The sequence below is a fragment of the Nothoprocta perdicaria genome, unplaced genomic scaffold (genome assembly GCF_003342845.1).
Source record: "Nothoprocta perdicaria isolate Ctin4 unplaced genomic scaffold, notPer1 scaffold_231, whole genome shotgun sequence".
NCBI lineage: Eukaryota > Metazoa > Chordata > Aves > Tinamiformes > Tinamidae > Nothoprocta > Nothoprocta perdicaria.
The window spans coordinates 120,854-147,145 of NW_020455457.1; the positions used below are offsets into that span (position 1 = coordinate 120,854).

Consider the following 26,292-nt stretch of genomic DNA (forward strand, 5'->3'; position numbering starts at 1 on the left):
AATAACAACATGTATAGCTTGGAACAGCAACCAGATGTGTTTGTACAGGCTGTGAAAGTGTGAGGCTCTGGTTCTAAACATTGCCTTTCAGTTGGAAGGATTAGCCCAGGATCTGTCTGGCTGCTGAGTTTGTTTTACCTGTGCCTGAGATCTTCTGCATCAGGGAGAAGGAAGAGCACGAGTAGGGTGCCATGCAGCAGAACACTGTCCTTCTGTGTTATGCCGGTCATTTCGCATTTTACATTTTTTATACTTGAGAACAAAAGTAGTTGACTGTTATTCCACTGCAGACAGTAAGTGTCAGGAGGTGTTCCAGGAGGTGTCTAGTACTGCACAGTTTTTGGACCAACATTAGGCAAAATAATYGGGGTAAAATAAGGCTGTTGAAAATACAATGGAGGGATACTTTGGAAAGTGTGTTGCTGGTTTGCTTTATTAGGCATAATGGGTGGGGGAGTCTTGGTTTACTTTATACTTCTGCGCTGTATATCTCATCAATCTGTCAGAACCAAATGCAGAAATTAATTTTTATTCTTAGTATAGTAAATACCATTCACAAAATTAATTGCATGAGGTTCTTTATACTTTCAATGGGAAATGTTATTTTATGAGAACTTTTAGCTAGGACTAGTAAAACTTTCATGTAGTTCATATTTCTAAATAATTTACCATTTAACTTCTTTCAGACATATTCTCTAGAAATCAGCTGTCAGATTTGCTTCTCAGCTGCAGCTCATTTATGTGATTTCTGTATCTGATAGTTCTTYGAGCAGATGTACCAGTAATTCTCTGAAAGCATCTGTCCTTCCCCTGTGTCATTCCGATACCACTAGGATCAAGAATTATTCATTGTGACTAGCTGGGAGGAACAAGTACAGGTTATCCAGACTGTCTCTGCACAAAGCAAATATTTGTTAGTGTTTTTTTTTCTCCAAAGAATATAATTATTTAAAGCAATCTTGTTGTCTCCCTAGTCCCTTGGGTTTTCTTGTGAGTTGCCTTTTGACTCTGTGTTTGCATATCATTTTTATTGATTTAGAAGGAACATCTTAAAGTTTTCTTCCTGTTGTGCCCTGCCCTGGGRATAGTGCAGCTCTTGTGCATGAGGAGAATTTACAGAGCATCCTTGGGTTGGTTCTTGGTCATTCGCTCCTTGCCCATAGCGCACACGCCAAGTTTTCTATCAGTAGATGTGCTTGCTCTTTCCTGTTGGAGACTTTTTCTATTATGGTAGTAATAGTTTCCACCCTGTTCTTCTGCATGCCCACACATGAGCAAATGTATTTATTTATTTTTCAGCATGTTCAGTGGGGTAGAGCTGTGCGCTTCTTGGCRCCTGACTTCATTTTTCTTCCTCGCTTGTATGCTCTGTGCAGCGTGGCTTTAATCCATCATTTTCAACATTGGTGCTGTGGTGGCTCTGGGCATTTAGTTTACCTGTTTTTCTGGGGGGAGGGAAGGAGAGGTTTTTTGTTGTTTTTGTGTGTGTGTGTATGTTTGTTTTTTTTTTAATAAACTATTACTACTTTTCTATAAACTACTGCACTTTGTCACTGCCAAASGCATAGGTGCAGGGAACAAAGGGTAGGAAATAAGAGTCCTTCTCTCCTTGCATGTAGAGAGGCCGGATTCCTGAAGTGCTCGAGGCAGGACGTGGTGCCATCGCTTCTAAGGAGCATCAAGGATTGGAACCAGCCTTGATGGCTCCGTTCCCTTCCTTTTATATTCCCTTCTGTTTGGAGGATGCATGTTGCAAGCCTCACATTCGTCTCATTTAGAACATTTCCAGTGCCCATCACTCTGCRTTCTCTGCACCCTAGCCCTTCTATATCAGGGATTGAATCTACACCTTATGCCCCTGTCATGAATAAGCTCTCTCTCTTCATATTCTTGGGAGCACATGCTTCAAAAGATCTTTGAGCTCTGTGTGTCGGGGGTTGTTCAGGCCCTGCTGGAAGGGGCAGCTGCCCATGGCCGGGTCCAGAACAGCAGCCCCTCACTGCCAGCCCCCAGCACGGGCCATGTGTTCCCAGCCATGGTCCCACCTTGATCCTCGGGCCCCGTACACTCGCAGAGGCGCCTGCCACCCACGCAGAGCTTGGCTGGCAGTCCCAAATTGCTGTTAGAGCTTCCTACGTGCACCCAGGCAATTACATGCTCTCTGTCTGTGAGTATGTGTGGGGACTTGTCATTCAGTGGTAGAGAAAAGGGCATCTACAAGTTCATAAATTAACCTGCTTTGAAATGGCTGGTCCATAGCTATTTACAGTTCTTATTCTTTYTGCCTTTCTAAGTGTACCCTCCCTATATTAGGTTATATCTATATTCTTTGCAATAAGCTGTGTTAGCTCATTGACTTCATTAAAAACTTATCTGAAGAAATAAGTTTGTGTGCGCTTTAGACAGCAGAATGGGACATAATGGGAATATGTAGTGTAGGAAGAGGCAGGATTGTCCCCTTTGGGAGCAGYGTGTTCTTAGATTGGCTAAGCCAGTTCCCAAGTTGGGCAGCACAGGTATTGCCTGATGCTTTCTTTGAATGTTTTACATTGAGGCTGCCCAGCTGGAAGGCCTTCTGCCTTGGGTGAAGTGAGTGGCCAGAGTCCATGAAACTTTCACACTGGTAGCCTTGCTTTGCAGGTCAAGCGAGTGAAGCCTTCAGCAGCCAAGCAGGAACTTCCGAGAATTATCCAGGGGTGAGGGAGAACATGGCAAAGCCTTCAAGTAACCTCTTCACTTAATGAACAAACAGGCAAACTCTCTGGAAGCTGCAGAAATTGCAGTGATCCAGTCCATCTCCTCACCCACAAATTTTCCTTCCTATGTGCAGCCGCATATGTTTGATTTATTTTTGATTGGCATAACAATGCAAGAGCCAAAGGAATTAAAAGTAAAGCTATGCTGGGAACTTTRGCGTTTCATCACGTGCCAGAAATCCAAAGTACTTTTTCAAGTTGTTTGAGAGAATATTCTATCATCAGCGGTAATAATAATTTCTGAGTAATTAAATTAAACTATCTCTGTGCATCTAAATAAACAAATAGATTGTGGTTCTGTAGAATGCACACGTGTGCCAAGTTGTAGACTTGGATAGTTGTTGAAATCGTGCTGCTTTTGGTGGTAGAAGCCTTCTGCTCCATTTAGTATCAACTCCTGGTATCCAGGGCAATTTTAAGGCAGGAGAATTTGGTGCATTGGCATTTTTTTTTCCTCTGATGTTTTCATAAAAATGGCTTTTAGAAACCCTGCTTTTTAAGTGTTTCACAGTTGTGTGTTTTGAAGAAATATGTTATCAGGCCATCGATCTGTTTTACAGTCATTTCTTCAAGGTGCTTCATCAACTTGACCAGAACATATGGTGCAGACCAGGAAGAATTGTCMTGAAATTCTATACAGACGAAATCCATAGCTCAGAAGTGAGGAACAGCCTCACTATTGAACTGTRTCTCTCTGTGTATTTTAAATTGTTGAGAACTGTGTTTCAGAATCAAAGTTGGATTTTTTTAACTTATTTTTTAAAGTGAATGAAGATCTGAACCATATAGAGAGGGGAGAGGTAAATGTCTTTTGAAGGCTGAGAGTTGTCATGCTTGGGAGAATGTGTTTCCACACGCCAGCTGACTTGGGTTGACAGAGGGCCACAGAATCCCAGAATGGCTGAGGTTGGAAGGGACCTCTAGAGATCATCTAGTCCAACCCCCTGCTCCAGCAGGGACACCCAGAGCACGGGGCACAGGGCGGCATCCAGGYGGGTTTGGAGACCTCCAGAGAAGGAGACTCCACAGCCTCCCTGGGCAGCCTGTGCCAGGGCTCTGKCAYCCTCACAGGGAAGAAGTTCTTCCTCWCRTGGAGATGGAACTGCCTGGGTTTCAACTGCAGCTGGTCAGGCAAAGTAGACCTGAACTGACGTAGCGAGTATTTGGAGTATTTTGGAGCATTTTTCGGTGCTGCAGCCTTCTCTAAGGAGGTGACAGTGATGAAAATTAATAGTGRTAGTGTCTATTGCTCTTCATCATTGGATCTCAAAGAACTTGGTAGGAGGGTTAAATTCTCTTGCCGCAGCCTCACAGATCTGAACGAACTGAGGCCGAGCTGTACTCGCTTGGACAGGCTCATACCCAGCAGATGGGGGACTTGGGATGGGACTTTCATCCTGTTGGAAAATACCAGGTCATGGGAAAGAGAGTGCTCTGCAGAAGCCTGCTGCATGCTTGGTTGAAATAAAAGTGGTTTCAGGAACACTTCAGTTTGGTGTTTCAAAATGACTCTATTTCAGTTTTCTAATAAAATGTAATAGGGGCTGGAAAATACAGAATAGAGACAAAATATTTTCCTTCTTTGTGGAATTGTTTTTTATTTAATAAACCTGAAAAGTTTTTAGGCCTCAGCTTTTTTGATTTGTGTTTCTTGAGCATAGAATTGGGGGCGTTTTTGGTTTTGTTTTGTTTTGGAGTTTCTCATAAACTGAAACTAAAATATTTTGATTTTCCAAAGGAAATGCATTTACAGTTATGAAATGGGCCTTAAAAATAAACAAACAATCAGCCAGCTCAGCTTTGCTGTTAAGTTCCAGGACGACGTCCACAGTTGTTCCCCTGCTTTTTCTTTGCTATGGGAAGTCAGTAATTTATATCAGCTGTTGTTCTTGGAATATTCTGKTTTTCCCAACACAAATAATCAATTGGACTCGGTAGACTGGAGGCTCTGCTGTCCCTGTTCTTAGGTGCCCTGCCTGTCCCTGCTGACAAACTTTTTTGGTGGGTGGAAATGGTCACTGTGCTCTGTGACTCTGCGCAGGACCCAGACTGCAAACGCAGCTCGGAGCAGTTTTGCTTCAGGGCAAAGTTCTCCGTATTCAGCACGGAAAGAMGGGCCTAGAATCAGTTTGTGGGAATGTGGGCAGATGTTAACATTGCTTTAAAATAAAAAAGCTTTCTAGGTCCTGAATGCAATGTGCAGTTTTTGAATAGTCACCTAGTGATGACATGACTGATTAGTTTTGCAGTAATTAAGAGAGTGTATCTACCTTTTTCCTCTTTCTCTGCATTTTAAATGTGAATGCTCAGAWTTTAGATTCTTTGTACCGTTAGCTACAGGTGCTTTGACTTGGTCCCTCATACCTGTTGTTTTGGGGAAGGCTGGGGGAGGACAGACCTTACGCCTTCACCTTAAATATGGCGCTTTTTCTCTCATTTTATGTAAATTTAGTTGGTGCAATATCTCACTAAAGAACAAGGTGAATGAGTTGGGAGATGAAGAAATTCAARCATGAAGGGAGAAATGCTGCTTTTTAAATAATTTTGTGATTTCRTAAGTATTGGGGGGGCAGGCAGATGCACTCTTCTACAGTTCATTGTATCTAAAAGAAGAAAAAAAGTTRCAAGCTGAAATCTTTAATGTAGGTGTAGTGGTGCATTCTACTTAAATGTTTTTTGACTTGTCAGACAGATTTGAAGGGGCAGAGCTGAGAGCTGCACATCAGCAGCGTGTCAGAATTTCTTTTCCTTCACCGACATTTTACGCTATTTTCTCATTTTTAAACCTGTAGATAAATCTGGCGTCCTGATCGTGAAGATCTTGGAAGTGTTTGAGGAGTGTACGATGCAAGTCGCGGTCTGCGAGCAGCTGCAGGAGTCCCYGGCTGCCACTGCCTCCCAAGAGCTTGTCACCAGCCCGGCAGACCCGCTGCTCACAGTCCTCTTCACGAGGGAGACAGCAGCGCACCTGAGGAGCGGGCCGCAGGACGTCGTGCACATCTACCCTCCGTGGTGAGTGCAGAAACCACTCACCTTGCTGCAGAGCAGGGGCCTTTTCTGCGGGCCTGCTTGTTGTGCTGCTGCAGAAGAGACCCAGAGGGGAAACGAAAAGCAGGGCTGTCTGTGCTCATCTGTCTTTGGGAGGCTGTGACAGGTATCTTGGCGATGATTTGGATAACAACGGAGAGCGGATGCCTCTAGTGCAGCCCAGGGCCTGAGTCTTGTTTTCACTCGATATTTTTATGTTTGGGGCGATAGAATGGCATGAGCGCCGTCTTATCGATGAGGAGGCCAATAAAGCACATGCTTTCTGCTAGSAAATAGTTCAGGAATGCTCATCTGCTCTCTCTGCTTTGGGCCTAGTGTTTCAGAAGAAAAGTCTGTATTTGCTGTATAGAACTCAACAAAGATAATGTGCAAAGATAATGTCCTTAAAAACAAGGCAAAAAGAGAAGCGAGATCTGCACTGCTCTTCAAGGAAAATTAGTAAAGACCTTTCGTATGGTTTCCTCATTGCTGCTGCTGTCCTGTCCTCACTTCCCCCAATTTCCGTGCACCGCCTCGAGCCTTCTCKGCCATCATTCAAAGAGTTTGGGCTGGGTTTGCCATTTGTCTGGATTGGGTTCCTTGCTGGCTTTAAGCAGGAGCACGAAGTCTTCAGAGCCCTGGCACARGCTGCCCAGGGAGGCTGTGGAGCCTCCTTCTTTGGAGGTCTTCAAAACCCGCCTGGATGCCGCCCTGTGCCCCGTGCTCTGGGTGTCCCTGCTGGAGGAGGGGGTTGGACCAGATGATCTCCAGAGGTCCCTTCCAACCTCAGCCGTTCGGTGACTCGGTGACTCTGTGTTGAGATTTCTGCTGAAGCGGCTGACAGTTGTGTGGCTGTGGAGGGGAAGGTTTGGTCGTTATAAAAAACTCAGGAAGCCCTTGAAGCAGGACTGTTATGCTCCTCTCTTCCCCACCCAAATGGGAAGACACAGGATTGTCTTGTAATATTTTTCAGCACTGCATTCTCTGAGTTCTGCCCCGTACCTGCAGTAGGAAACTGCCTTTATGTTTTCTTACTATATCCTTTTGCAAAATACATTCTCTTATTCTGCAAGGTCTGTATGTACTTTTTATCTTAATTAAGAGCTGCGAGTCTGTTCTGTGATCTGTAATTTGTAATCTCTCCCTTTTAGAACGATATTTAACTGTTTTTGGAGGTGATTCAAAAATTAGGGGAAGATACTTAATCCGTGGTTTATTGTGGCTACAGATGCAACTCGCGATAATTCTAATGTAAATACCCCAGTAGCTGAGCGAAATGCTGCTGCATGTTCATGAAGGCTGATACGAAATAAGCCGCTTATTTTTTTTTTTCTTTTCTTCCTCCGGCTGCTTGTCTTTGTTCTCGTGTTTCTTTTCTCTTTCCACGCTTTATATTTGATATTTTGTTTCTATTTTCCTTTTGCTTCTCCTTCCTGTTGCCTTCCACCCCAGTTCAAGTTTCCCCTGCCCTTTTGAGACCCCCTTTGCTTTATAGCTCTCCCTTTCCTGCATGGGCCTTGGCTTGCACTGGGAYTTCTGTACAAGGAAAACTGCTTTGGTCTGTGTACGAGTTACATTTTTAATTTATTTCTTTAATTGAACAATGTGCATAGCACATGGAAGTGCTTGGGCTGCTTGAGATTATCCCGTGTTTGCTCRTGGAAGGTGCGTGTCTGCACTGATGCAGTAGTGTTGATGGTGCCACTCTACTCTCTGCAGTTGCTTAAAAAGTTGTAAAGTTAGTTGGTCACAAACATTACATATATTTTTATGTCTATGTGCATATACATGGAAATGTTTCAAGAAATCTTCATAGCTGGAAGTTCTCATTTTAGTAACTTTAGTAAGTTTTTTTCATGTGAGCAAAGGTTTGTTTCCCAGAACCAGAGCGCGGCTGTGTGGGACACGTGCGAGCTGTCTGTGCGGCTCCCCTCATCTGGCTGCTTTATGAAGACATCAATGAATAATTGCAACATTTTATTATGTCTCATCTCATCTCCTATTTTTTATCGTTTTGGAATTATCTTGGTACTGATTGTCTGTTTGCTTACCTGACCAAAAGTAAAATGAAGTTGGACTGGATATTCTAAACTAAATTTGTTTTTTTGTTGTTTTTGGTTGGTTGGCTTTTCTGTTATTTGTTGTTGTTGTCTTTAGATCAACATTTGGCACTTTAATTTTCACTAATAAGAAATTTGACTTAAAAGGTTAGTGGAGGTTTCCTCTATTGAACTTCCAAAGTTCAATTCTATTAAATGTTTACTCAAGAGCCCTGAATTGCTGAAATGTGACTTCTGTTAGTCCATATTGAATATGCACTTCTGTCTTTAAAAGTAAATACTGTTTATAATAGAATCCTTTCCTGCCAAGTTAAACATGTGATTACTTTAAAAATGAATGAACCAAATCTAACCTGAACATAGGATGACCATAATCATTTGAGCTGTTATAAGATTAATTTGGTGGTATCTTGTAATGAACAATATTGTACTACATCTCATTAATTGGGAAAAATAATGGAAAGAGGTATTTTTCAAGCATAGACAATCCTTATGGCCAGTAAAGGAAGTCTCTGAAACTCTACTAGAATAACTGCTCCAATTGTGCCAGTCACCTGTACAGGGCTACAGTAAGGAGAAAGCCAATGTTTTCTCACTCAGGCAATTTTATGGACACAGGCCCAAGGACATTTGTGCCTTTGGTTTTGTTTGTTGCTTTTTTAAGGCTGAGTTGTCATGATAAAGGAAAGCTGAGGCTTGTAGGGGAAGTGGATGATTTCTTAGTAACGGCCCCTCCCCTGCCCACTTTCAGCTAGTGAASTAGCCACTTCAGCTAGTGACTGTAGGTCAAAGAAGTGTCTGCAACCATCAAAAGGTATTTGGATAGTGATTCTGGTAAAGTAAGTCCTTTTGCATATCTTATTTATACCATCAATCGTAAATAGAGATGCAAAAACAAGCAAGTGCAGGAGAGGCTGTTGTCATGAATAAGCAAGATACCCAAATCAGCAGTCGGCGTGTCTGCTGTGTGACACATTGCTGAGCAAAGCTCGAGTGCGTTGTTTCGGAGCCTTTCTGTAGCAAAAAGCCTCTTTGGGAGCCCTTGGGCTCCGCTCTGGAAGGGGCATTTGTGTGTGCTGTGAACTCGGGCCATAACCTCGTACGCCAAATGGSAGAGTACTTGCCAGCTGCTCTGGGAAGCAGTGTTTGGAAATGTGGTCATGTGCTTTACATACAGAATCTCATGGTACTTCAACATTTGAACCCAGGGATACTTCAGTTAATCCTTCCCCTCCTCAATAAAACAAAACAAAATAAAATCAATAAAGGTGGCAGGAAGCCAGTTATAAGCAGCTTAGCAGTATGGCARTTCCCCATGGGACTGGTCCCACTGACTTCTGAGGAGTTTGGGTGCTTGAATAAGAATGTGCAGGACTGAACCTTCTACCTGGGGATGTTCCTCATCAGATCAGTGTTTAGTGTCTAGGATATGTACTTCATGAAGAGATTTCAAATGAGAGGATTTCATTTCCCTTGGCTATAGGGAAAACGTCTTGGATAGGCCGGCCAGGACCTTCATCCCGCAAGGCCCCAGCTGCCCGTCCTCAGGGCTCTGCGCCGCAAGGCAGAGATACCCGGCAGTGCTGCTGCCCAGGCACCTCAGGGCGCCCACCTAAGGGCTTGAAATAAACACCTCGTCCTTCACACACACTGCCTCTGGATCCTGAAGTGTTTTCAAGCACGGGACAAGAAAAAGCTTGTTCCAAGCTGGAATAAAATCGATCRCTAACTCCAAAGTGTACCATCACTTTGTACAAATATGTATCCACACATGAAGACTCTGCGATACTTCAAAGACTGTGACAGAAGCAGAGCAAAAGCCTTCATGTTCCACTGGGGGCCRTTCTGTGGTCCCTGTTGTGGTTTCAACTTGCCTGCTGTTTTGTTGCTTTGACTGCAGAAGCGGTGACAGGTAATTTACTGAACCTACCAGAGGGTGATAAGAGTTGGCATTTTGAGGACTTCAGGRTTCATTTAACAGCCAACAGTAGGGCTGGAAAATGGTGGAGACAGGAATTATTTTCCCTTGCCATTAAACTCAGCATTTTTCAAGTATCTATGAGTATTTCTTCAGTTAAAGTTGTTGATATTCATATAGTTATTGGCAATAGCCACACAAGSTGCACATCACCATTTGGGAGTTATTTGGACAAGCTCGTAGGTCCATGCACAGCTCTTAAACATGAAGGGCTGGTAGGAAGTTGCCAGGCTTCTCACAGCTAAAGGACCAGGACAGCATGCAGAGAGAAAACCCTTTGATGYTCTTCTACTCCTCCATTGCCTCCAGACATAGAGGCTGTAGAGCTTGGCAGCAGAAAGAATCCCTGGCTGGGTAGCTCCTGTTAGTGTCACTTCTCTGTGTAGCAAATGTGAGTTTTAGGAAGGCAGAGCAGTCTGTACATAGATCACTTCTAGCTCCGTGACACCAGCAAGTGCTCAGAAAGCTCTGCTTTGGTTTCCCTCACCTGCGAAGCAGGGGATTCTCCTGGCTCGGCCTTGGGAGCTTTGCAGCGCCCCCAGCAAGTGTTGCATGTGGCCTTTTCAATCTACGCAAGTCTTGCACCACATTCAGCCTTTGCTCAATAAAAGAAGTTTAAATGAACTCAAGCTATTGTACATTTGCTGCCAAGTAAATGCACGCAAACAAAACATTACTACAGAGAGCCGATGCGCAGTAATAAAACCTTGTGCCTTAAGTCCATTAAAGTGGACCTTTTTGGTGGAGCAATATCCAAGCAAGCTCTAAACAAGCCAGTTTATGGGAAGCAATCAAGCTTTGTGAACTGATGTACTCTGCTCATTTGGAATTATCTTGGACAGGCCTCAGGCTGTTTTGTTGGCTCATCAACAGGACTTAGGATAAACGTGTTGCTGTGAGCTTTGCATTGCACCATGGCTTTCCATAATCTGGGGAGCAGCAAGAGCACCAATACAGGCAGCTAGCGCAGAACAGAGGCTTTGAACTAGTGTGAATGGGGTTAAAAAAAGGGTTGTCTTCCTTTTGATGAAGCATAAATATTTATACATCTGTATGCACAGCCATATGCGTGTGTGTGTGTGTAAAAAAAAATAGTTGGAGAAGGAATCAACAGGCAAATCCCTCCCCTTGAAAGGAAGTTAGCTCTGTTTGTGCATTCTTTCTTTGAAGATGTTATAATAGCAGAGTAGGAGAATCCTGATAAGAGGGAAGAGGTCAGTCTGAAGATAAAATTCTGCAAAACCCGAGAGTTGTAAAGCCAGTGTGGTCACTATTTCTACCGTACATATGGGAATGGCCTTGGAGCCACAGATCCCATCAGATCATCTACTTGGAACTGCTTTGTGGGTATCATGCAGCTGTGAAAATGGGAGTTCCTTTCAGAAGAAGCTGAAGCAGCTGCATGTTTCATGCAAACTGCAACTTTTTTTTGTTAGATTATACCTTTCCTGGTACTGTGCCCTCAAAAGGCACAAGTTCTGAAGTACAAAAATAATGCGGTTTTTGTGAACTGAAAGGTGACTCTGATGCTTTCTATACTATTTCCTTAATGCTGTATCCACTTTAACTGATAGTTAATAAGGATTTTGTTCATTTTTCTAATAAAACCTTTTTTTTTTTTTTCATCTGGTATGAAGGAAGGAAGACTATTTCCTCTCTAGGGCTGCTCAGTATATCCTATTATATATCAGTGGAACCARGGAGATAAAACTTTCAGTTTTATTTGTGTTTTTTCATCTAAGAGATAGACAATCAGAATAATACCACTTGTAATCAAAGGACTAACTGAATCAATGAGTAATTATATTGATGAATAGGTATATACATCATGTAAGTCATGAGGACATAACTGGAAAAACACAGACTTGAGAAGCTTTGATTCCAAGAGGAGACCAGTCCATTGGTGCCCTCTCTGTGGTTTGTCCCAACCACCTGAAGCCATCGAGATCTGGCATTTGGGGTRGGGAATATATCTGATGAACACGGTAGTGTGATCTATCTTTTATGCTGAGATAAGTGTATTTGTTTTCCTGTCTGAAATAGATGTGTGGTACGGCAGTAATCCATCAGTTAATAGCCGGAGAAACAAAGCTGGAAGAACTGTTCCCTATGAAAGGGGCTTTCCATGAGAAAGAGAATAAAACATGTTAGGAGTTGGGAGGCTCAAGTTTTTGGATCCAAAGATCTGTAGAAGATTAAAAGTAGATTTTGAACATGAGTATCTGTCTCTGGGGTAATAGCTGGTAAATATGTAAGGCGCTGGACAAGGGGACTTTCCACTCTCCTGTATTAATGTTGGCCTGTTTTTGTTGATGTTTTTRTTTGCTTTCAACCAAATCTGAGAGGTCAGAAGAGTGTGATGTGTTAGTGAAGCAACAGCTTTGGTTTCAGATCGAGCCCTGAGGACATCAGAGTGAATGAAAGTCTCCAAGAAGCCCTTGCTGCTGATGGCGTGGATGGAGCGCGCGAGAAGAGGCAAATAGCCCGTCTCCTGCTAGAGGGGCTACACATAGTCATTAAATGCCTGCTGAAAACAGTACTTGCAGGGCTGAGCATCCACTCAATGTGAAAAGCCTAAGTCTCTCACTGTGCACCTAAGTGGGGCTTTCGTGTTAAAAGCAATTTGCATGCTTTTYAGAGAACAACACAGAAAAATAGAAGTCTTTTGCCCATCCATTCCTTACAGTCAGTGATGCTGGTCATGTTTGAATTCTTAAGTTATTGGAGAAAAATACTCACTAAGAATGAAAATGTCCCAACTTAATTATCTCAAAATACTCTAATTCTTGAAATCTAATAATATGTACCATTTTTTTTAAGTAGAAGGTCTGTACTTGAAGCTTTCCAGCTTTTTTAAGTGAGGAAATTCCAAGCATTTTGCAGTGACAGATACTGTTAGTGGGTAGTTGTCCACTGACGTCAAAACCGGAGGATGGCGAACAGCTTTGCTCATGTCAATGAAAAATGTCCCGGCTTGGATAAACTCTGCGTTAGCAACAGAGCTATCAATGATATATGAGCAGCTTCACATGAGTTCCCTGGTGAATTCAATCCAGTGCTGAATTCCAGATCTTGTTTAATGAGCAACGGCTGGAGCCAAGTCCTGGCATCGCACACGGGGCTGCAGTCGGCTTTATCCAGTCATGAAGGAAAAACAAGCTAAATAAGTTCAGATGAACAACTTGAGTATTCCTGCAGGGTTATTAAATAGCTGTGATTTGTGTTCCTCTGCTAATGTTTGGCTAACACATTCGGGACGTGTAAAGCAATACTTAATTTGTAAAAYGACCATGTGCCAGAATTCCTGCAGTAATTTAACCACTAAAGAACAAGCTTTGACCGTGTGAATGGGCTTGGCGTAAATATTTAAGATTATCAGTAATCAACTAATCTTTTTAAAATCTGCGTTTTGGAAAATAGTGATTGCTTCTTTTTGAATTGATGTCCAGCACGGCTGTGTTAGCTTTGTGTGATACGTTGTATTTCCATCGCTTCCTGGTGGAGAAGAAAAACAAGAAGAGTTAAGGCCTGTTCTCTTCACAGAGGTGTTGTGACAGTGTAATGGGGTGCCCACCCCAAAGCGGGGTGCCCACCCCAAAGCTCCCCAGAAGGTTTTACCTGCAGCTGGGCTTGCAGTGATGCTGCATTTTGAATGTGCTGGTTATTTTATACCTCCATGTGCTTGCCCACGAGGTAGACGTGTGTCTTCCTGCAGATCTGCATGGGCAAGACATGGGAAGCTGCGTTTCCTGTTGTTTCATGTCGGGTGATCCCCTTCAATCTGAAGAGGGATTTTCTCAGGTGCTTCCTTCCCAGGTGTCATATTTAAGTGCAGGTGAGCAGAAGGTGATGGCTGTAGCTGTAGCAAAAATAATAGCTGTAGCAAAAATAATGATTTAAAAGCGTTTTTTAAAAATTATTTTAAAGTAATTTCAAAAATTAATAATTTGGAATAATTTCTGGAAATTTTGCGGTTTTGCTACCAAAAATGCAGTATTTGAAAGATCTCTGCAATTTCAGAAACACAAAATATTTCGCTATTTTCTCTCTCAGGCAAATTGCTTTTCCTCACAGTAACAGCTCATGGAAAAGATGACACTATTCTTACATATTTTTGGCAGCAAGAATTTGGTTGGTGTCTAAGCCAGCTTCACTGTGAAATGTTCAGTGTAGTATTTGGCATGTTTGCCCACAGCTTTCTCCCTACCAGTCTTCTGACTGAGCAGTAGCCACGCAAATGTTGCCATGTCCCAGCCTGGCCTGGGCAGTAGATGCCCTTGGCAGCTTGTGCCACTGTCACTGTCCCAGCTCAAGGTCTGTGGGGCCAGGTCCCTCCCAGGAGCAGTTTCATGGCCTGAGAGGAGGGCTACAGCTGTCAGCTTGGCCTCTGAGGAAGTCACTGTGTGCTCGTAAAGGCCAAATCATGGATGTGGCACCAAGAAATGGTGTTTGTTAGTGTGAATGGGTGTATGGGTGTGTTACTTTAATGTCTTTGGGACTCCTGAAGCAATATGTGTTGTCTCTGTAACTGGTAACAAGGTTGTGATGCCTAGTGAGTGTTTTGGGGATGTTTTGGGGTTTGATGGTTCTTTATGTGCTCCTTCTTTGAGTCTTGTCTCCATTTGAGTCTGCATTTGTTTGTAAGCAGTAGGTATCTGCCATAAAGCAGATCATGCAGATAGACCTTGGATAGTCCTCCTGGACTCCTTGTCTGTAGGACAGTCCTTCTTGGACCTTGGATAGTCCTTCTTGTCCATAGTCATCCTCTCTAGTTCTCTACTGGAGTAGGAGCATGTCCATCATGTGCAGGCAGAAGCTGCTGCTGTCCATGGCCTCGTTTGTAAGTGCAAACCCCACTGGATTGGGGTCCTCAGCTCACAGCCCGTCACGGAGGCTGCGAGGGAGGCTGCAAAGGCCTCCTGCCATCTCAGCAGCGGTGCTGGGGCGGATGCTGCGGGTCACAACTGCTGCCATTGCTCCAAAAAAATAGATAAGAACACTGCTGGAATGCTGCATGCTACATCCAATTGAGAGCATTGAACTTAAGATAGGTTCTTCTTATAGGTTGGGTATGATATGATGAAAATGCTAAATTACATATTTTGGTTTCATTTGTCTTTGGAAGAGGGCGCAGTGTCTCTGCCTTGTGTGCTCCCCTCCTCAGAGAGGAGAAGCTTGGCCTGTGTAATTGCGTGGGGCTGCTGTATGCAGTTGTATTCCAGCACTTACTGCCTTTGCCTAGTTCCCTCAGCTTGCCAGAAATATTAATTTAATAGGACTGCAGTTATTCTGTGTATCATGAATGTACAGATTGAGGAAGAGATGGATTTTTATTGACATAGATGGTTGCTGGAAATGGGAAGCCTTGTAGCCCTAAAGGAGCCCAGGTTTAAAGTTGTGATTCTCATAATTATTCTTGAAATTATTTGAGAAATTCTTGTATAAATTAGGATACTTCTCTGTTAGCTTCCCAAACAATCTCTCCCCTCCGTCTCTTACATAAAAATAGACAGACAAGTAGCCTAGTATTTTCTTTGTCTCTTGCAGCCTCCTTCTATTGATGCTCATGGTTCATGGTTTATTGCTGGATTTTGCTGGGAGCCTCGTTGGCTCGAAGAGTTAACCCTCCGATCCTGCTGTACAGCAGGGAGCCATTTGCTAGTTCTACTCAAAAAAAACCCCTCACCAAAACCTGTATTTTAGACAAGTGAACACAGACATATCCCATTACCAACTTCAGGACAATCTGCCTAACCCTCGGGAATTGCCTTTGGGTGCCAGTGTCTTCAGCTAAGACTGCAATTTCCTGCTTCTTGAGGACCGCCACTCAGGAAGCAATGGAGTCTCCCGGGTTTCTCTAGGTACCTTGAAATTGCCCCTAGCACCAACTCAAGTTAGAAGTAAAAGTTAGGGGAAAACTGTCTATCCAAGCTAAACATAGATACATTCCAGAGAGGGAAAAGTTAAGTATTCCCTTCCTATGTCTTATAGTTATTAATTGCTGAGGATGCTGATCAGTTTATCATCTCAGGCAAACCCTGAAGGCTTAAGATTGCCTTCATGGAAGAAGTGACAAATTTGGAAATGTGTGCAACTCTTCCTTAAAAATCCCCTCTCTGTTACAGATTATATTCCCAGCATCCCTTGTCTAAATTAATACAGGTTCTAACTCTGCTACGATGTCAATTTTTATTTTTTTCTGTAAAAGCAATCTCCTCCCCCAAGCTGTCAGCTGTGCTGATGTACTTGGGGTGTGTGGGGAGGTATTTCTATCCGGAGAGTGAACTGCATTTGTTCATTAACCGTGCCCGTATTCCCGCGCTTCCGAGGACAGTTGCAAGGCAGCAGGACAGAGTCCTGCTGCTTCTCCGAAGAAGTCTCTGAGACTTCGTCTCAGATGCTAAAGGCTACATAAAATAAATCCTGTGTTAGGAAGACCTGTAAGCCAGAATAACATGGTAACCCGTGGACTGTTACCTTGGCCATGCTCTTGACTGAAACCAGACGTGAGGCTGTAGTCTGGAATGGAGGCCCTTAGCCGGGACATTGAGTGAAGGGGTAACATCCCTCTGGCTCTTACCCCTCTGCGTCTGCTCTGGCTTTCTTTAGCTTTGCAAGTTATTTTGGAAGTGACAACCAGCCACGTTGGTGATATGTTCAGTGCTGTGTTTGTTTTGCTACTGGTTAAGAATCCTTTCCCCTTTTCTTATTTCCCTTCTGTGCACTTGTATTAATTGTCCCTCATTGTACCAGAGCAGCTGTTTTTGTGACCATACTTCAAACTGAATCAGTTAAATCATTCACAAAGAAACCTAAATAATGTGTTGTAAGCCAGTTTTCTTCCACAATTTGTTTTACTCCGTGGTCGTGCATACTGCACTGCAAACCTAGCGGAGTGGGCCTTGAGCTGGGCTGCGGTTTGGGACACACACCTAAACCTAGCATGGCTTGCTTTGGTTTCTCGTGTTCTTCCTGCTTGCTGCTGAAGGTGGCAATGTTGTCAGCACAGCCCAGGTACAACAGCTCTGCCAACACTGTTGGCTCGTCTCTTGACTGTGGCTTCAGTGTTTGGGCGCCTAAGACCTTCTGCTAATCAAAGCTTCACGTCCATTAGAAAATAGTCTCAAAGTCTGTTAGATTTTGTATGCCATTCTCTTGTGCACATCTTTGAGTAACCCTGCACGGTACTTGTCTCAGATGAGCACCAGGCAGTCCCAACACTGTCTACACAACATCCTCCTCCTTTCTTTCTACATGGGATAACACCAAAGAAGGCCCTGTGCCTTTCTGCTCCATGTTTACCTTCTTAAAGACTTTTTTTCTCTACTGGTTCTTACTGATTTTTCTTGCTAACAATCCTTATCAGTAAAAGCAGAAGTTCTGTGGTAAGTTCAGCTTTGATTTGTTCAAAACACTTGGCAGAGTTCCGGAAGGGCCCTGCGATGTCCTTCCTCCGCGCCCCAAGAAGGATGCCTGCAAACCTGTGCGTTGGAGCAAGCTTTTGGCAGAGGAGAAACGCAGAACTTTGCTGCATGACACGGGCTCCTCAGGAGCTGCTTCCATGACGGGCCTTTAACCTGTAGAAAGCCTCACACAACTGTCAGCTTCGCTCTTTTCTGTTTCCACATAACTATTAACTTTTCAAATCTTTTTAACTAATTCAAATGACTCTTTGCAAGAATTCTGTGTCTTGTGACTGTTTTATTCAGTCCAACACTAATTTTTCAACTTTAGGAGAAAGTACATCAGCTTCTGCTCTGGCTGAATGTTACTCCATTCCATTCCTTTTGACTTACTTGTCTCTTGCTTCTGCCCTGGTAAATCCATCATTGATTTTAAATTATCATGGAGCTTTATTTAATTGGACCTTTTATTTAATTCCTGGGTTCACTAGTGATTCATTGTTCCTTTTCAAGGCTCTCTGACAAGATTTAGTGGATTTCATCCATTTAGGAGGTCAAATAGCACAAAGACATGCAGATTCTGGATGTACTTTACGGTAAGCAGAGAGCAAATGCAGTGACATTACATTTATAATCACTCACTCTCCTGCCTACTTATATCTGAGGAATGAGGAAAGGCTGAGTGAGCTGGGCCTGTTTAGCCCGGAGAAAAGAAGGCTGAGAGACATTTCTGTCTGTAAAAATGGTTAAATAAAATGTTTCATGAGATTAGACGTAATAGACACTGTTGTTGCAGTAGGGATACAGCCCTCTAAGCAGTAAAGTGGAACAAATTGAGACAAAAGCCCTGTAAAATATTTACATTAAAAGAAGTAAATGCTATATGCAAATATAAAGCATAGAAATAAAAACATTGAGAACTCTTTTTCCAAGCCAAAGGAGAAGAAGAGATTTCTGTGATTTCGGAGTATTTTTAACAAGCCCTCATAGCTATTAGGGGCCTAAAGCAGTAAACCACTTAATAACTCCATAATTATATCAATAAACCTAACAACAAAATTGAAGTGCCCAAATTATGTACAGATGGTTCCATTTTACATTATAAAATATGCTTTCTGAAGCCTGTTTGCCTGAAAGTTTTTAATGAAACAGCTTAATGATTTGAGCTCAGATCTCTGTATCCTTTTTTGAATGCAAATCTGAATACTGAGGCCCTTAACGCGGCACTTTTCCCAGTCAGGCCGAGTAGGGACTAGGGAGGTGATGTTGCTTGGAGCATCGTTGGACGGAGTCTCCCGCTTCCCCAAGCGTGTGCCGGCCCTCTCGGTGCTGCAGGGCTGGGGGTAGTTCACCCTCAGGAGTTTTGCCTTAGGGAAGCATCTGGGATTTGGGGGCTGAAATGCGGAGATGAGGAGAACAGGCTGTCCAGCTGCAGCGGCCGCGGCTCCGCCTGCCAGCGCCGGCCTGAAGCACCAGGCCGAGATGCGTGGAACTGAGAACCAGGTGGGAGGAGGAGAGAACTGCAAAAATGCACAAGGAAACTCCAGAAAACAGCTTGTGCCGGTGACGTGTAAAGGTGAAGAGCTGCTCGGGAATGACCACGTTCCCCTGGTCGCGGGAGAGTGGAGGCCGAAGGGTGCTGAGGGCCCAGGCAGGCAGGGCGGCGCAGCGCCCAGCTGGCTCTCGGGGCTGCTTCCCTTGCCTCGTGTAAGAGCAGCCCGCCAAATTAAGGGGGCTGTTTCCCTCCTCCCGCTGCTTTGCGCTTAGAAGCAGGACAGGATAGTGCCAGGTGCTGCAGCGCACAGCAGCATCCGCAGGAATTCACATCCTGCCAATCTCTCCAATCCTGCCAATCTCTCCAATTCACATTTGGAGAGAAAGGGCTCTCCACTCAAACAGCTGCCAGTGCGAGCGAAAAAATGCACTGACAGGTATCCAGGAGAAAAAAGTTGGCCTGTCTTTCACACCAGTCCCTGGGTTTTACTCATTTTTCTGATCACTTCTTCTCCGAACTCTTTGTTTTCTGGATCTTTCATACTCAGAAATAATACTCTTTCTTTTCCTGTGAGAGCGCAAAAAGCAGCACTTGCTCTGGAGCAGGTCAGCTGCTGCGGCTTTGCTGACTGATGGCAAATGAGCTATATTGCTCCTTTGCTTAAACTAATCTTTCTGTGGAATTATCTTTAGCCCACCAAGGTTGAATTTGCCATCTCGTGTGCCTTGCGCCGCTGACACGTGTTGCTCCAGGTGGATCCCGCTGCCAGGTGCTGGCCCAGGGGCTGGCGCCGAGCGCCGCTGCGGGGCTCGCGGTCACCGCCGTGCGCGGCAGCGGCTTCCACTCGGGCACCACGCGCACGAGGACGCTCCCCGCCACTCCAGTCATGCTTTGGGCATCCCCGTTTGGAAGAATAATGGAGTGAATGAACACCTGAGACACAGAAGGGAAAAACGAGTTGAAGCTTCAGGGAAGCTTAGAACACACCCTGCTTGTAATCTCCTGCTTACTTTGTGACTTAACCGTAGTGTATGAAGGAATCAGCCGTTTTTCAGTGTTCATTTTCCAGAAATTTGAGAGCTTGCCTTTTAGTAGTGGCCTGTTGTATAATTTGCATGTGTTGGCATCTTTTAAAAAGGTGACTTTTATAAAATATGTCTGAAAAAAAAGAGGGAAGGAATTTTAAAATCTCTGATACATAGCTGTAATATCCCAAAAAGACTGTGTACTTACTTCTGTGCATATAGTATGAAATAAAAAGGAGAAAACAGAGAAGGAAAAATAAAACAGAGAAGGAAAAATGTCAGGAACCAACAAGTGTCTGGGACAGAGTGGCCACAGACCTTCTTAGCTTGTGTCCCATTTTAGGGGATACTGAAAGGGCCTATGACACTGTCCTTGCATTGCAGCTCTGAGGATCAGCCTCTTTAGGTCCTGAGGCTTAAATCATTCCCGCTACTTTTATTGAGATAATCACCCATTTTTCTTTATTCTCTCCTGCTTCTGTTTTTCAGTGATAGGAACTTCTTGTACTTTTCTCTTCAATGTGTACAAAATGTGTGAAAAATACCTATTTTCTGATAGTTTTGCTCAATGATGGCTGTTTACTGGCAGCAGTGAGTTTCAATGACATTTTTGTTTGTCTATGTAAAAGCACAGATCAGCTTATTTTTAGGTAAAGTACATCATTGTGGCTCTGATGGAGACAGGAAGGCAGCTAATGCTTTTCTAGGTCCTCTTCAAGTTTTAGGAAATAAAATGAACAAATATTATGGTTGTCACCTTTACCAACAGCAGCAATTTGTGCACATGATAGAGGATTTCAAAATTTGTGACCTCTTGGGAGGAGGGAAAAAAGGTGGTTTCGGGTTTTCTAGCAGTTTAGATGTGGCCAGCTGGTATAACCAGCATATGCAGGTTTCTTACCAGGAAAGCCGTGGGTTTAACAGCTTGTGGTTCTTTCAAAGAGGAGATTTCCTTAAAAAGAAGCCACAGACAATGTGAGGTTGGTCAGTAGGGAGAGATTCATCTGACCTTTGAATATCAAGTCATTACATTTTGAGAAAACTATATATATTTTCTATTTCTTTAAATTGYCATGAATTGAATGAGAAGTGAGTGTGTGGGGACTGATAAACCATGTGCAGCTTTGGCAACAATCTACACAGGTAGAGTAACCCTGAGAGCATGTAGCTGTTTTGTTAAAAGGGCTATTAAAGATGCATCTGCCTTGCTTAGTGTTTCCAGAACGTTATTTTTTTCAGTGTGATGAGTCAACGGTGAGAATTTTTTATTTAATATGTAAGTATGTGGAAAAAAAGTGATATAAGCAAACACTTTACCACCACCAGTCATATTTCTTGGCTACTCAGGAAGGGTTTGGGCTTCTTTGATATTTCCTGGAAAAGAATGATTAAATAATGATTAAAATGACATTAATCCATGCATTAAAGTTTCTGTTGGTTTGGAGTACAAAAAAAAGATGTGTTTTAAACATCTTATTATACAGTTAGTGACACATGGAATAGAAAAGCATTTCTTGGGGCTTTTGGAAATGTGGATTTTTTACATAGGCCCTTTGGTTTTCCCTAATCTACCCTCCTGCATCCTTGTTTTGGTGGAATTAGGGAGTTATCCTGCAGCATCATCAGCAGCTGCTGCTTCTTTTCCTTTTCATTCTTCTTGCACCAATATTTCATTARAATATATGGAGTAACTTTTTTCAAACTAGGACATTTTATAGAATTTTAAAAGTTCATGTTCTCAGAATAGAACTCTAGCCAAACTGAACGTACTGAAAGGAGTAAATTTACTGGCAGCAATTTAATCAAGAATCTCACCTGTGTAATTTTAGGCAGCACCTCCTTTGAGAGCAGAATAAGATAATGSTGCTTATTGTTGAAGTGTTTCAATAAATGTCACTTTGGATATTATGTGCATCAATTTAAAATGAATTTCAACCCTGCATTTCTCTATTTTGAATTTTATCATATACGGGAAGATGGATATTTTATGAAAAGTAGAAGAATTAGTAAGACTTATGTCCAAAGTACATTTTCTGAAGGCCGTTTTGTGTCTGCTCCTTCCCCCAAGGCGCTCTCAGTGCTGACGAGGACRGAGGAAGGTTGTTGCAGCCCTGGTGCAAACCCCCGTGGCTGGAGGTGGCCCAAGGTCCCCAGTGGCCCCTGGACACAGCAGCGCTTCCTTGCATCTCTTGTCCATACTCTCATCTCAAGTTTTACTGCGTTGAAGAAGTGTTTCTCCCCTCACACACGTTAGTTTTCCCTGGGGATCACTGTCGTGTCTTGCTCTCTCTGGAATTTCTTACAAGCAGAAGAGCCAACGGTGCCCAGCTGCTCTCCTGCCCGTGCCTCCCCACGCGGCTTTCGCRTTACAAATTGAGAAGTCAAACGAAGCTCTCGTAGAAGTTGGTGTCTAAGCTGCTTTAAACCTAGCAGAGATCCCAAATTTGTTGGAAGTTGAAGCTCCTATTTAAGGGCAAGAAGAGGGACCTGCGGAATGGTGCTGAAGCAGCTCGAGCCCACGTGGGGCTTTCTGCCCGAGCCGCAGTTGCCCCTTCGGAGGTTTATATAAGCTCTGTCGTTTGCGGGGAAGTGAGGAAAGCAGTAAACACAGGCACCATACGCAAGCCCGGAAGAACCAAACAAAACCGCAGGCAACTTGAGCCAGCTGCCAGCATCCCCCATGTGAACTTCTTTCTTAAACCTACTCCCCCGACGTCAGCAAAGGCAGCGAAACAAGCCGGGAGTGACAACCGAAGCGGCGGCGCGGGGAGCGCGAGGCGGCTYGCGCGCTCCTCGGCGGGCAGATGCCGTCGCTTCCGCGCCCGAGCGTGATTCAGCGCGGGCTCCAGCTGTTATCGCGCTGCCTCCGCCGTGCCGGGGCCTGGAATTTCCAGCCGGCGCTGACCGCGGGGAGCTGGAATGCTGCGCTGACGTCAGCAGCTGCTCCTGGGAATGTTTTGCATTCCTCTTCCTGGCAGTGGTCAGGTGGCTTCCAGCAAGAAGGAAGGAACAGCCGCTTCCAAAGCGGAGAGGGAGAGGGGGAAAAGARAGAGAGGGAGGGAGGGCGCAAGGAGGAAAAGAACACTTTATAATAAAAGTATTGTGGGGGAGGCACTTTTATTCCGAGCCAGATTGGAAATTAGAACCAGATGTTTTGCATTCGAAAGCTGCACGAATGTTAAATGCGTCTATTAATGAGTGAGGTATTTGGCTATCTGCCCTGCTTTAATCTCACTGCTCTGTATTTAAAAACAATTGAGAAAAACAGATTTTTGTAGGCAGCTTCCTTTATACAATTTTTATTTTTTAAGCCATATTCTTCTAGTACATCTAGTATATTAGGGCAAGAAGCAAGCTAGAAAACAGTCAGTGATTGTCTTGTTCTTCTCTTAGTTTTGTTTTGTTCCAGAAATTCACAGCTTTGAGTTCAGTTTGCTCCGTGATTTGTGGCGCTTGGATAATGCACATGGGGTGAGCTGGAGAGGTTAGAACATGTCATTACTCCTGTGCACAAAGTACTTCCCTTTCCCTGAACTCGCTTGTGTCCCTGTCAAAGTGCCTTCTCGGAGCAAAACAATCGCAGCTTCTCGGCCCCACATCAGCACAGTCGGATTCAGCGCAGGCCGGGCTGCTGAAGGAGACGCTTATGTCTAARGCACAAGAGCTCTGGCTAAGTGTTCGGTGTCGGGAGCAGTGTTCCCGCCTCGCAGGCTGCACCTGCACGGGTGAGGGTCCGCGCGCTCCGGAGGGAGCCGTGCTTGGGGTCTCGAGGGACACCAGGCACCCGCTGACTCCGCAGCCTCGGCAGGAGCAGGCAGAGCCGCAGCCTTTCCCAGGAGGGAGCGCATCCTTGTGCAAACAGCAGACCTCGCTTTGCGCGGCGCGTAAYGCTTTCCGTGGAAGCCGAGGACTGAGGGAGCTGAGGCCACGTCTCCCTTCTGCTCACAGACCTGGGGATCTTGGAGGGGATCTTGGAGGGAAGCAGCTCCCATCTTTTTCCCCCCTTGCAGAGCCTGGTGGTGTCTGCGCCTGTGTTTTTGGGGCTGAGCCTCCCACAGATGGGATGGGTCCTGCCCTGGGGCTCGCGTAGCCAAACTACCCCAGCTTGGCCCTTGTGTGGTTCGGAGAGTTAATCCCACAGAGAGCGCAGTGCCGAGCGTTGCCAGTGTCCTCGTGAGGCGCCGCTGCTTCACTCGGACCCCTTCCCGTTCACCGCCATCCCAGGAAGCTTGACACACTTCCYGAAGGAGGGCCTGGCTGAGCTGCCCGGTGCGGGCCTGGGCGCTCAGGTGAGGCCTGGGAAGTGGTCCTGGGAAGCGCGGCGCCTTTCCCGGCACAGGCGGCAGCGCTGGGTGGCTCCCGGCTGCCGGCGGACGCCGTGCCGAGGAATGTGCAGCGCTGCGAGAAGTGCTGACTCACCCCCTGCCCGAGCGGGGCGCGGGCCGGCCGGCGCGGAGCCGCGCGCGCTCTTGGCTGAGGGCAGCACAAAATGTTGCTGCAATGGGAGGATTTATTTTTAGCCAGGGGGCGAGCAGGGGGAGGCGTGCGGCTTCGCATGAGGTGCTTGCTGCTGGTTTCCAAGTGACGGGCACGCAAGGTTTTGGGCTTCTATTTTTAGAATTTGGAAGCCAGGTTGTTTTGCTGAACTCCGGGCGCCGCTGCCTCGCCAGCCCCTGAGCCCTGGCAGAGGCGCCCGCCCAGGAGGGCTCCCACCGCCGCCACCGCCGTTCAGGTGCTCCCAGGCCACAAGTCCCCGTGCGTTTGGGGCTGGGGCCGAGCGGCACCTGCCTCTGTGTTTCCCTCTTGCTGACGCTRAAATGCAGCAGGCGCTTGATGAGGATGAGGATAATAGCGTTGCGGCTTGGGGTCCTGCCTCCCATGGTTTTAGCAGTCACTACACAAGTTATTGCCTGTGTGGGTTCTTTTTTTTCTTTTCCTTCTTCCTGAAAAGAAAATGCTGCCTGCTGTTTTCTGCTAGTGTTAGCCAGAAAATCGAGGGAGCGAGGACTGATTTTGATAYGTACAATTTTGCTGATTAAACTATTATTCTTTTTCTACCTCTGTGCGCGTATGATTTTTCTATTGAGTGAACACAGAGTGTTTTGGAGTGAGCTGTGTGTATACTGTCCTGCAGAGCATCATCAATACTGCAATGTAAAAGCGTTTGGACGTACAGCTTCTACAATTGCCTGTCAGCATTTCCTCACTCACAGCTCGGTACATCTGCGTGCATAACCGTTTCAAGCCATTCTGACATCCTATTAGTGAATTATGTATCAGCAGCTGATCTGCGGAGTTCTTCGAACCACAGTGCCAATAATTTTGGAACCTATAGCACAAAGCAGCAAATTCTGCCAGAAAGAAAAATACCCCAAGCCCCAGACCCCAGACATCCTAGAGCAACCCTGGAGCGTGTGGCTTGAGAGTAACTGATGCGCAGTTTCYGAAGCAAGGAGCCAGCTCTGGTGTAAGTGGAAGGTGTTTAACTGCTCTGCTCATTTCTCGCCCAGGGACTCAGCGAATACCTGCTCAGCAGGACCCTGATCGGGCAGCAGCCAAGAGCAGGAGCACTTCTCTGCAAAGAGCTCTGTGGAGGGTCCACATACGCTGGTGCTGCCAGAGGAAGAAGAGATAAATCACGGCGTGGTGAAAAGCATAGGAAGGCAGGAACAGCATCTACGTAGCCAGCAGTGAGATTGGGCTAGACTGTACGGAACCGTAGGCTGCTCCCAGGAGACACTGTGAGCATATTTATTGTTATTTATTATTTAGTAGCTCACCACCATGAAAAGGTCCCACACTGACCCGTTTTAATGGAAACAGTTCCTGGATGTGAGCTGCTGCGGATTCTCGCCAACAGAAGTCACTGCAAGCTGCACACATATCATGGGATTTTCCAATCAGATCCACATTAATGAATCTAGCTCTGCCACCTACCAGTCTCTGGGAGAAAATTGTTCCTCTGACTGTATCTGCCAGTTTCCTGAGAGATTTTTAGCAGCTGCAAAGTCTCTCCTCTAAGTCTTGCATAAGCATCTTGCCTTTCGTTGTGCTCTGGCACTCACCACTAAATTTGGAAAAATAATACAGGTCTTAACATTATTTGTAGCCACCTGTCAGTAAAATTCAGGCCAAGAGCCAGGAGCTGGAGCCTTGCGCGTGTCCCCCTTAGATGGACGTGTCACCCGAGCGGGGTGGACATGTCTCGGCAGGATGGGCTGACTCCAGCCAGCCCAGGGTACAGCCTGTTGCTCCTTGGCCCTTTTCGGGTTTGGACGAGGCACAGAATGTACCTTTTTGCAACCATTCTGTCCTCAATCTTCCAAAAAGAAAAAAAAAGAAAAGCGTGAATGTTGTCCAGCTTTCCAGGAAAAATATTGGTACGACATGTATCCATTTAGTGGGAACACCTACTCACTTTACAGTCAGCTTTTTGTAATCGAATCTGCCCTAGTAGAGTCCAGGAGTTCTTTCTAGTAATATCATACTTTGAGTCTGGTTCCTGTCCTTAATACAGACATGCCCTCCAGAGAGCTCCTTGCTTGAGA

At 45.0% G+C, this 26,292-nt stretch overlaps 1 protein-coding gene across 1 annotated transcript in view; it reads left to right on the forward strand.

Annotated features, from left to right (window-relative positions):
* Nucleotides 1–26,292, forward strand: part of SPIDR (scaffold protein involved in DNA repair) — a 187,565-nt gene that overhangs the window by 66,109 nt on the left and 95,164 nt on the right. The window contains exon 8 of the mRNA XM_026039510.1: nucleotides 5,549–5,768. Within this exon, the coding sequence (XP_025895295.1) occupies nucleotides 5,549–5,768 (220 nt within the window). The remainder of the gene's footprint in view (nucleotides 1–5,548; nucleotides 5,769–26,292) is intronic.